The 12,359-nt window shown below is 41.3% G+C and overlaps 1 protein-coding gene across 1 annotated transcript; it reads left to right on the top strand.

Annotated features, from left to right (window-relative positions):
- The first annotated feature begins 1,758 nt into the window (after positions 1–1,758).
- On the top strand, positions 1,759–11,482 carry LOC117542420 (protein ANTAGONIST OF LIKE HETEROCHROMATIN PROTEIN 1-like). Its single transcript, XM_034210074.1, has 3 exons — positions 1,759–2,075; positions 2,212–3,201; positions 11,417–11,482. Exons 1-3 carry the CDS (start codon positions 1,833–1,835, stop codon positions 11,480–11,482), a joined length of 1,299 nt encoding a protein of 432 aa, XP_034065965.1. The 5' UTR covers positions 1,759–1,832.
- Positions 11,483–12,359: the final 877 nt, after the last annotated feature.

A 12,359-nucleotide genomic window follows, 5' to 3' on the forward strand; every position in this document is an offset into this window, starting at 1 on the left:
CTGTCATTGATGCGTTTTGCACCCCGGGCCGCTGTTTTGATATTCCGCTGAAGTATACGCTGTGACGTAATAACTCTTCTTTTTTTCGAGGGAAGGGGGGGGGGGGGGTCAGAGGGCCTAGGTATAAAAGTCACGGCTCGCCACTGCTAAGAGCTACTTGCATCACATCGCTTACATGTATTCACATAGCACTCATCAGCTGAGTTAAGCTACTTTTGTACACGTGTGAAATTGCAATACCTTATCAAAAATCTTAACTTCACATCAAGGTCCAAGAAAACAACAATTTCTCACATATTATTATGGCTCACATGGTAAGTATCACTGAAGGTTCACATAAATGTCCAAGAGAAAAATAAAATGTTTTCACTTCTTATTATGGCCCACATAGTAAATACATCACCTTAATTACCACCTTACAAGCATCTTATGGCACACTTTCTTTTACAGTTATGGCGCATTTCCACTGCAACGGGGTAGCCCCGTTTAAGCGTCCCTAACGGCCCGTCTACACTACAGGCGTCAAAAAAGCTTGAAGCTGGGCGTGTCTGAAGCTTGGCGATTTTTTGCGAGCAACGCGACCAACAACCAATCACATGAATCTCCCGCCCCCGACATACAAAGCAATAGCAATGTTAAAACGAAGTAAACGAAGTAAAACTCTCATGTTCCGATTAACCCAGCTTCCCCAAATGTCTTTCTTTTTGGTGTCTATATACGCCGGGATCCGGAGTCATGGATGATCCTGCGCTCCTCTGTCCTGGATCGCGAGCCCTGGATCTTGAGTCGTGGCTGTGGTCCTGGATCATAGGTCCTGGATGGATATCCTCGTGGATTCATCTTCCTATTGTACACACATGCATTTCCAAACATTTGGACTACCTATGTTGCAAATGTATTATCTTTTCAATTTACACACGGCATCTATTGCACGTCTGTCCGTCCTGGGAGAGGGATCCCTCCTCTGTTGCTCTCCCTGAGGTTTCTCCCATTTTTCCCTTTAAACTGTGGGTTTTCTCCGGAAGTTTTTCCTTGTACGATGTGAGGGTCTAAGGACAGAGGGTGTCGTATTGTCATACTGATATTTTGTACAAACTGTAAAGTCCACTGAGACAAATGTAACATTTGTGATATTGGGCTATATAAATAAACATTGATTGATAAACTGGATATAAACTCCCCAAACAGGCGAAAACCTACCAGTTTCACCCACTGTCTCTGCCACCTCCCTCCATGCCTGGTTCCTCCGGTTTGTATCCCGGTAAATAGTTCTGGTCGTAAAGAACCGGGTGATTTGCTACCGTAATTTCTCGTTTGGAATATGAGGAAATGAACTGCGGTCTGGCTCTCCCAGCTTGCACGCGGTTTGATTGGCTAGCGCTTGTACTGGCGGGATTTGCATAAACGGGATTTGATTGGCTGATGCCAGCTTCGAGCAAGCATCGAGCCTCAAAAGTTGAACATTGTTCAACTTTTGACGCCGATAGACGCTCGCGATGCTTGCAACGCCTTGCCATGCTACCCACAATGCAGTTCGGTGAAGTTTGAAAATATCCTACGTCACCCCATTCAAATGAATGGGCGAAGCGTTGAAAGCATTTTTTGACGCCTGTAGTGTAGACGGGCCGTAAGCGTCCTCGCTCAGGCCTCGGGCTGCCTCGCTGGCCGTCCGAGGCCGTTGCGCATTACCATTACAGTTTAGGACCTGGGGTAGCAACGCAGTGTAGGCGGGGCGATCAGATTTTTGGCTGACTTTTTGGGCGGAGCGACGCTGGGTAAAACTGCAGTGGCGTCATCTTCAATGCGACACAACTCACAAAACACACACAACAATGGAGGATGTGGAAGCGATCATTTACTTGTTTCTTGGTGTGTGGCTTGTTATCACAGCAAGAAGGAAAGTGATCACAGCAAGAAGGAAAGTGATCACAGCAAGAAGGAAAGTGATCACAGCAAGCAGGAAAGTGATGTTTCAAAGTAGGCTGCGTATAGCAAGACGAGATGCAGAAGAAGCTGACGAGAGAGTTTTGGAAGTCCTACAACGCTGCAGAGACTACAACAGGACTTACTACTCGGTAAGCTAACGTTCGCTAACTAGCCATGTGTTTAGGCTCACGCTCACAATACGACCAAAGTGTTTCAAATATTTAATTAATTGTAGCTACCACTTTTACGTATTAAAATATGTATGCTTTTGTTTGTGTATTTCAGAAGTTACGTCGCCGCAGACCATGTGTTTGGATGCTCGACCGAGCTACCGAGTGGTGGTCTGTGATTGTTCCATCTTTCACACACACTCAGTGGGTGGAGAACTTCAGGATGTCTGAGGAAACATACACCTACCTGTGCAACAAAATGCGGCCAGCGATGGAGAGACAGGACACAACATTCCGCGTGTGTATACCTCTAAAGAAGAGAGTGGCCATCGCACTGTGGAAGCTTGCTACCGGCTCAGAGTACAGAAGCATTGGACATCTTTTCGGAGTGAGCAACACCACTGTGTGCCGGTGTGTGCGAGACTTCTGTGCTGCTGCAGAGGCGTTGTTAGTACCGGAACTAATTCGTTCACCAGACCGGCAGAAGTTTGCAGAAATGGCTGCCTACACTGAGAACCGGTGGGGGCTCCCACAGTGTGTAGGTGCTATTGATGGATCACACATACCCATCTTGGCACCACAGGAATACCACTGTGACTATTTCAACCGGAAAGGCTGGCACTCCATCATCCTTCAAGGAGTTGTAGATGGAAAGGGACATTTCTGGAATGTGTTTGCAGGAATGCCTGGGAGCATGCATGACGCTCGGGTTTTGAGGCTGTCCTCATTGTGGGAGTTAGCCAGTCGTGGCAATTACTTTCCACCTTGCACCAGGGACATTGGTGGGGTGAATGCTGGCTATTACATGCTGGGAGACAATGCCTATCCCTTGCAAAGCTGGCTCTTAAAACCCTTCCCAGACACTGGATGGCTGACAGCAGAACATGTGGTATACAACAAGAACATTTGCAGCGCACGGGTAGTGGTTGAAAACGCATTTGGTAGACTGAAGGGAAGGTGGCGTTGCCTCATGAAAAGAAATGACTGTGATGTGAAACTTGTGAAATCCATGGTGCTGACATGCTGTGCTCTGCATAACCTCTGCGAGAGTCATGGAGAGGACTATGATGATGGGTGGAATGCACCACCAGCAGCAGAGCCTGGGGTAGGAGTGGCTCATGGGGCAGAGGAGGAGGGCACTGACATCAGAGAGGGACCTGAATATCTAAATATGCATTGTATTGTATTCATTGTAATGAACATAAATAAAATTAAAAAAATGAATATACATGTGTTTGTCAAATGTTTTAAACAAATATTATCTGAATTGAATATTTAGTAAATATTTGAAATTCAAGCACCAGTAAGTACTGCCCCATAATAAGAACATTTGAGGAAATATCAGATCATGAGAAGAAAATCTTTCTAATAAATTAAGCGAATATCAAAGCTAACTATAAACATAAATACTAAAGTGTAAAACACAGCAAAACTATATTCATAAATGCAAGTGTAAAATAGTGTGGACAATTGTAAACATGGATGGAGGCTAAAATATCCATGTTATGGAAATAATTGTCATAGACGCCAAGATGTGACATACAGGACAAACCCTGACGTCTGTTTACCTTCTTTAAGGACACAGGCTGCTTAGCCAATAATGTTATTGTTCCCATTCTGTGACCGGTCAATACTGGGTCACAGATGGTCTGTGTTGTGGGTACACTGGGACACTTCCTTCTCTGTATTTGTGGACTCCAAGGTGAAATCTTCGAGGTCATAGGTGTCCGAGGCAAGTAGCTCAGTGTTCCCACACTGTTTAGGCTATCTTCTCAAATATGTTGTTTACTCTCTGCGAAACCAGTTAGATGGGCTGGCAAGAGAGAGGCTCTCCAGAATTGACGTGGCAACTCTACCGTGAAGTCAGAACCTCTGACTCTTGGACTTGTGATGTGAATCCTCCGGCCGTTAACTCCAAATAAACCATCATGTGTTTGACATCAAAGCTACTGCTCTTCCCGTGTCTCCTTCCTGAGTCGGTGACTCCCACTGCATTGCTACACAGAAGTTTCCTCTACAAATTGGCGTTGTCGGCAGGATGCCAATAAATCTACAGAACTGGTAAGTGTAATTTCAAATCCACATTTGGACATTGCCTTACCAGAATCTGTGATTGACGGTATCCTAAAATTACCTGTGAAACTGATCGGCTGCGTTTCCTTTTGGTTAATGAACATTTGGGGATAGTTAAACCTAGGGAATCAGTGTCTGGGGACTCAGTCCTGGCTGGCTTCCTCTGTGTATGCTGCTCGGGACGGAAGTGCCATACAAGCATGCACAGCTCATGTTTAAAGAGACCTTAAAGAAAGGGCATCAGTGAGGTGGAGCTTCTGTGTGAATTGAAAGCAATGCAAAAGATTTGTATTGGACAAATCGCCGGATTTTGAGGGTCTTAGCGGCCGAACATAGCAGTTGAAAATAAGCAGCCAGAGATATTTACTGCTATCACCTCTCTGTAGAAACACGGCTCCAGCTGCAGCCTTGCGTGTGTGTGTGTAAAAACCTCACCGTGTGTGTGTGGGGCTGGAGCAGTGCAGGCTGAGAGGAAGAAAATCACAGTTCTTGTATAGGTTTTAACTCACGGCACCGCCGTCCTTCAAACGGGACGGTCTAAAAGCACTCGTTGTTTAGGACCGCTTTTCTCATGGTTAGACGGGCCAGCGCGAAGTGCGTGCATCACCCGATGTGCTACGGCTCTGGAGCAGGTGGCGGTCAGGAGTGCATACATAAAATTAGAGGCTAATTGATCAGAGGTGTGTAGTGGCAAGCAAGCATAGGCAAACTGTGTTTCACCTTGAGGTGAACTCGATAGCAAGTGTATATAGGCTGGTCGTACGGACTACAGTCAACTGAGCTGTTGTTTGGAGAGAAAGGGCAGGGAAAAAGTCTGTGGGCTCCGATCGGGGGGGCACAGCGCCACTAGAAACAAATAGCCTAGTGGTTGTCGCAAGAGGATAAGCTAGTTACCGCTCTTGGACGGCTTTCAGGCACCGATAAATCACTTGTATACAACGGTGAGGCGTGAGAAGACGCCCCACTAATTCCCCACCCCCTCTAAGATCTCTAAAATCCGGACTAAATTGAGCTGATGAGCTTTGCTGTCGCGCTGGTGTTTATTACGAGTTCATGTTTTGTTTGTCTGATTGTTTGTATGGGGGGTCTATATTGGTTTGTCCCGCCGTCTTGTGTATGTTTTGTAACAACTAATAATTAATCAGTCCATAGACAGGGTAAAATGAACTAAACTGTAGTTATCTCACCAAAAGTAAATGACCTGAGAAAAATAAAAAGAGTGTTTTTATGTCCTGCCTCTGAGTGCAGGGGAAAATGTAAACAAGAAGCACACTGTTCAGGGTGAGCGCTAGGTGTAAGAAGAAAATAAGATTATATTGCTTTAAGAATCCATTCTTAGATGGTATTGCTGGTATGTTAAGATATCTTTGTGACCTTGTATAAACCCTATGCCCGTCCTGCGCCCCGAGACCCTCAGAGACTTGCCTGAGGAGATCAGGGTTGCAAAATCTGTTTTTTTAGGTCAATGTTGTATTATTTCTTTCATTTATTCTTAATCTATGTATTGTATAGTAATAATGAATAAAAACGTAATGTATTGAACACATTCCGAAACAAAGCAGATAAGACAGAACTAGACTCAGACATAATACTAATTGTTGTTGAAACCTTTTGCGCTGTTGCAGCAAAATGGAAACTGTGTTAATTATTCTGTTCCAACTGGCCACTGGAATCAGGTAATTAATATAAGTTGGAGTTCAATTACAGTTTTAAAAATTGTTTAACATTCTTTATTAAACTGCTTCAAATTATTTCTAGTATCAACCAATTGGTCTCCATAGACAATACTAAAATTAAAATAGTTGTTAAACTACTGACAAGTTTTCTGAAACCGAGCTTATGAACAATAGAGTAAAGGTTGCTGGTTAAGCCAGGATCAATATATTTGTTGAAGTTTTTATTGTGTGCATAATAAATGTGTTAAATTAATTGAGCAATTCTTTAAAAGTATAATGTTGCAATTTCTTTAAAATAGGTAATTACAGTTACAAAATAGGTGTTGTTTTCCAAGGACCTCTCTTTCACAGGCACTTTGAATCATAACACTTCCAAGTCCTACAGAGATCAGTATCACTTTGTGTTGCAAGCCAAATCCAGGGGTTCTACTCGAGCCCAATTTTAAATACCATAAAGAAAAGTATTGAACCCAGCTCAAGCTAAATGTGAAATGTATTTAATTAATGTGCAAGTGTTTTGATTTATTTAAAATGTTCCAGTCTAGCTTCCTTCGAGTTTAATATAAACAACAGATTGGTTCTCATAACATTCTCACTGCTGTGCTGTCCCAAATGTTTTAAACCTTGGGCACACACACACACACACACACACACACACACACACACACACACACACACACACACACACACACACACACACACACACACACACACACACACACACACACACACACACACACACACACACACACACACACACTTTGGATGAGTAATCACTTCATCCAAATTGTAAATTGTTGCCTTCTTTAAAGTTATTAGTAATTCAAGATTAATTATTAAATTAAATGTGGTACATAACATATAATAAACAAAATAACTTTGATTTGATCATTTTGTTCACAACATTAGACCTTGTCCTCTAATCTCTACTAGAATAAGATAAGTGTGCATGTTTGGGTGTGGAACACTCCTGTAATGTACCTAATCTTCTTATCCTTTTCATTACAGAGCTGGGGAAATGGTGTATTGATTAGATTCTGACCCGTGCAAAGTCCAATTATGACTGACTTTAGTTCTAATGTTAATTTGATTTCAACCCATAAGGAATTATTTAGATTAACTCAACATTTCACATGATGGATTAGTGCTCCACATTTTTCCCACTAATTTGTTGTGCAATTAGGCCAATGGTAAAGAGAGACATTGATGACCTTGTGTCCCTTTTGTTGGTACGTGGTTCCATTCTGTCTATGGCCTTGGACGGCTTCACTAAGAATCACTCAGTTCTGACACAGTTCTGAGTGCAGTCACAGAGATGCTATGGCTGCTCTACATGAAATGACATTAATGGTCTGGTCTGAGAATGGACACCATTACCTGCTTCCAGAGACAATGCCGCTCCTCAGACTGAACAATACTGTCTCACGTGGGCCACTCCCCCCATCAAGCCATGAACTGAAAGCTTGACATCTGCTTTGAACACCTGGAAGCCTCCCGGTCACACCAGCACCAACCCTTGGGTCAGTCAGATGGGACTAACGGCTTAACTTAGGGCATTTGGTTCAGAAATATGACTCTCGTTACCGCAGAGTGGGTTGTTTTTTTAAGGCTATTCATACTGCTATGCAGAGGATGCCTGTAGGTTGGCAAGCTGTTAAAAGCCCCTACTATTTTTTTAAATAGGCCTAAATGTCAGGGGCCTCTTAATGTCTAGTTCTACATGTATTCACATTATATGGACAATGTTTCCACCTGGTGAAACTGAAGGCTGCACGGTACTCAGGCTACAATACGACCATTCTGTTCTGCTCTAACGATTCAATTGATAGATTCTACATCAAAACAATTAGCTTTTATTGTTTCCAATGATAACGTCTTTTAAGAGAAGGAATGCAAACCTGTTTTCAAATGTAAGGTTTTGAATGTGTTTGACATTTCTCAGTAATAACACCCTCAGACACCCACTATCATTTATGCTATGCTTTCAGTAATAACTCAGATGTTAAGGGGGATGAAGCTTTTCCTCCCAAATCAGATATGCTTTGTTTTTCAACAAAGGTATACAGTTCCTGCATAATATATGTTTCTCACAATTGTTTGTTTTTTTGTAAGCTGCACACAGGTGATACTGAGTCTTCTCGAGTAATAGATTACACCATGCTTAAATAGACTCCTAAGTTATTATTTCATATGAGACATATGTAAGAAAAGGGAGGGAAGAGTCAATTATATTGAGTAATTGATTTTATATTGGAACATTTATTTCTCAAACCTGTTTTATGGAAGAGGAAAATATTTCTGATAAACTAATATGTTATCAAACGGTAAATGGTGAATTAATATAACATTTAGAATCATTGAGAAGGGGTGATATCCGCAGGGACTAGCTCACCTTTAAATTACAATAACATTTCTCTACTTTGGACTGATGAGTTTATGATTCTTGCATGTTAAATGACTAACACAAACCTTACATTTATGCATGTGCATGTCTCAGGAAGGCTCCCAAATAATTCTGAGGGGCCTATCCTATTTTTGTATTTAAATGATAATGTGCTAATCCATTACCTTGAGTTGTCTGCACTCAGGAAAACATCCCTATCAAGTGTTAACCCAATAACTACAGTAGGACAGCTCTGAAGGCCAAGGGTCAGAGAGAGAGCTACGTGGGTCCACGCCAGCCACTGCAAGGTCGTAGTCACAGGAAAGGAGAAACGGTAGAAGCAGAAGACAACAAGTGATGTGTCCTAGTCACCAACAAAAGTAGATGACAACAAGTGATGTGTCCTAATCACCAACAGAAGTAGATGACAACAAGTGATGTGTCCTAATCACCAACTTGCACCACACTTGCACTACATACACCAAAACACACTACACACAAGGTATCACGAGCGAGTGCCAGCTGAGCGGTTCCATATGCCCTCTGGTTCCTCGTTTGTGTTACCGGTGTGCGGAGTCTGACTGTCCGTGTCACAAAATTGACCGAAGGAATACACACACACCCCATGGAGCATTCCCACCTCGTGATGACGGCTCGCCTGGGAAAACGACAACGCAACCGTGAGCAATACAACTGGCCTGGCCCAGTGATGTGGGGTTTAGCTCGCCACAAGATTACGTTTGGTTGTGCGGCGACAAGCTCTATCAAGTTCTGGCTCCCCTCTGGATAGGTACATGCACTCTAGTGGATTTGAATCCAGCAATCAGGCTTAACAACACTACTCTTTAATGTATTATCCATGCATAGAAAGACCTACAATGATGTTTCAAGTACTGGATTAATTTCAGTTTTGGCCCAAAACAAATATTTATAATATTTCATATAACAATTATGTAGCATATTTGATCCTCAAATTAGAGAAGTATAATTTAAAGAAATTGATATTCTATATTCAACATTAGATAAACACAGAAGAATCCTTTCCAAGTACCATAAGTAGATGCTCAGGTAAGTATGGCTAATAGGAATAATTGATAGACTTAATTTGGTACAGATCAGTGGTAGCATTCACAAATGTAATAATTCAAGGTTTAAAAATGTTTAATCCTTCCTTTCCAGGTTTTTACAAACGTCTTTGAATATTTGTCTAACTTTTCCTTTTCAGATTTTGAACAATGTACTTGACTAAAATGAATGTATTGATTTCACTAAGTGCCTTACTCTTGACTAAAGCGTATTTAAGTAAACGTAAAAGTAATCCTAAAATTGAGGACACTGCACTTTTGCAGATTACAGATTGATCAAATTACCATTGTGAATTCTATACTCTAACTGTACATTTGTAGCTGGATCTCTTACGATCCTGAGTTTTAAAACGCTTTTGACTAGTGATTGCCTTGAAGTAAATCTTTAAAGCGGCAAGCTGGTTTTGATTTTATAGTTTGATGAATGAAATTAACTAATGGTAAATGATCAAATATATTAGTTTAAAAACAAATATTTAGCCATTGTGCACCTGTGTTTTATGTGTGTTCATTATTATGCTTTTGACAAAAGATGATCAAACACTGATGAGAGATGATTTTTCCTATTATGATTGGCTGTATCAATCATTGTGATTGAATGTTTCAATCTTATTCTACTTAGTGATGTAATTAATGTAAGGTGAGACCACACTCGAATCTGGAGACGCCTATTGAGTTAATTATTGACCAAATTATTATTAGACTAATTTTTTAGGTTATCATAAATGATAAAAAGAGAGGACTGTTATGGAAATAATTGTCATAGACGCCAAGATGTGACATACAGGACAAACCTTGATGTCTGTTTACCTCCTTTAAGGACACAGGCTGCTTAGCCAATAATGTTATTGTTCCCATTCTGTGACCGGTCAATACTGGGTCACAGATGGTCTGTGTTGTGGGTACACTGGGACACTTCCTTCTCTGTATTTGTGGACTCCAAGGTGAAATCTTCGAGGTCATAGGTGTCCGAGGCAAGTAGCTCAGTGTTCCCACACTGTTTAGGCTATCTTCTCAAATATGTTGTTTACTCTCTGCGAAACCAGTTAGATGGGCTGGCAAGAGAGAGGCTCTCCAGAATTGACGTGGCAACTCTACCGTGAAGTCAGAACCTCTGACTCTTGGACTTGTGATGTGAATCCTCCGGCCGTTAACTCCAAATAAACCATCATGTGTTTGACATCAAAGCTACTGCTCTTCCCGTGTCTCCTTCCTGAGTCGGTGACTCCCACTGCATAGCTACACAGAAGTTTCCTCTACAATCCACAACATAAAATAATATATTAAAATATAACCTCAATCTTTCTTCTAGACATGTTAAAAGCTTGCTTGAATGGGTTATAGGTTTCTTTTGTTCTCTCGTCTTTGAAATATATAAGGAATGTGTTTGAGTCTAGTAGAACGAGGGTATTACAATTGAGCAATTTCTACATGTATTATGTATTTATCATGTATTCTTAATACTACTACAAAATAAACATGTCATAATGTTTTAGAGGAGGACCTCAAGCTAGCAAACTCAATTTCTTGCTTTAAATCTCTTAAAACTAACTTATCTTATGGGCTTTTTCCTAACTGATGGTGTTTGTTATTGCTTTATAAATTCATGTATGTTTATATCTTCTCTAAATCAAGATGATGTGAATCTGATTTTTTTCTGTTGGGTGCAATTCATTATCAACAAGAGATAAGATAAGTCAAATAAGTACTTTATTGATGGCAGTATACAAAAAAAAAAAATGGTGTATCAAAAAGGCATGCCATTAAACAATACAAATACAAAATTAAAAACTGTATTGCAGCCAGCATAAATATACATGGCATTGTAAAAATAAAAATAAAATGAACATTTTAAAGAACATAAATAAACAAGAAAGTACAAATTTAAAAATTAACTAGAAAAAAAATATATAATATGTACAATAACTATTAAGGTTATTTTAAGTTGGACGAGGAGGAGACGGGCCACGTCGGCTGCCCAGTCCCCCTAGCACCTCGCCAAGAGTGCGCAGGAAGGCTAGGTTGAAGGTCTCTGTTTGAGCGGCCTCCTCCTTTCTCAAGACGGCCTCCTCCCTTCTCAAGACGGCCTCCTCCCTTCTCAAGGCGGCCTCCTCCCTTCTCAAGGCCGCATCCAACTCCCATCTCCGCTCAGCAGACGCTTTGGCCTAGTCCAAGTGCCGTTCCTGCTGGGCCATGTGCTGTTCATGGTGCCGTTCCTGCTGGGCCCGATCCTCTCCTCCTCGTTTCCTCTTGCCTGGGTGACAATAAGATAATAATTAGCAATAAGGAAAAAACACAGGACAGGTACAGGTCACACAAGGATATAAGAATAACATGTATAAACAGAACAACAGTAAGGTGAACTAAAGAAAGTTCTGGCCCTAGATGTTTACAATGATTGTGAAAGTGAATTACATTATGTCCAGCCTGTTGATAATGAATATAAATATATGTATATGATTGGATGTCACACACAACTGTACTAGCTGCTTACTAGCTAAGACTTAACTTGTAACAGAGCATTTCCACACAGTGGTATAGCTTATTGTAATTACTGACGATGGATGATCCAAGGTTTAAAAAAACAAAACACAATTCCAGTCGTTTTGCCATTTCTATTTCTTACCTAGAACCACACGCTGTGGTGTCGTGATGGCACTCGGCGTTGGTGGTTGAGTCGGGTTAGGGTCTTCGGCTGGGGTCCGTTCTGGATTCAATGACGATGTGGAGGGAACACTGCCATCACCCGTTGTTCGGGAATGTTCCTCCTCACAAGTCCCAATGTAATCATCTAGAACAGCAAAATGACTTGTTAATTCCACAAACTACTGCAGCACAAAACTAAATAGCAACAACAACTATAGAAAAGAAAAACTGAACGTAAACAATGGCATATATGGTGTTAGCAAACAATAGACTACTGCAGCACAATACTAAACAGCAACAACAACTATAGAAAAGAAAAAATGAACGTAAACAATGGCACATATGGTGTTAGCAAACAATAGCTCTAGCTAAGGCTATCTGCCTAGGCTATCTGCCTTAG

This window comes from Gymnodraco acuticeps, unplaced genomic scaffold, assembly GCF_902827175.1.
Source record: "Gymnodraco acuticeps unplaced genomic scaffold, fGymAcu1.1, whole genome shotgun sequence".
Classification (NCBI taxonomy): Eukaryota; Metazoa; Chordata; class Actinopteri; order Perciformes; family Bathydraconidae; genus Gymnodraco; species Gymnodraco acuticeps.

What these genes read in the sequence shown, in the direction of transcription:
- LOC117542420 (XM_034210074.1), top strand. Translation starts at nt 1,833, where the DNA reads ATGGAGGATGTGGAAGCGATCATTTACTTGTTTCTTGGTGTGTGGCTT. An exon ending in ACAACAGGACTTACTACTCG is followed by an intron (nt 2,076 to 2,211) that starts GTAAGCTAACGT and finishes TGTGTATTTCAG; the next exon opens with AAGTTACGTCGCCGCAGACC. An exon ending in CACCAGCAGCAGAGCCTGGG is followed by an intron (nt 3,202 to 11,416) that starts GTAGGAGTGGCT and finishes TCCCTTCTCAAG; the next exon opens with GCGGCCTCCTCCCTTCTCAA.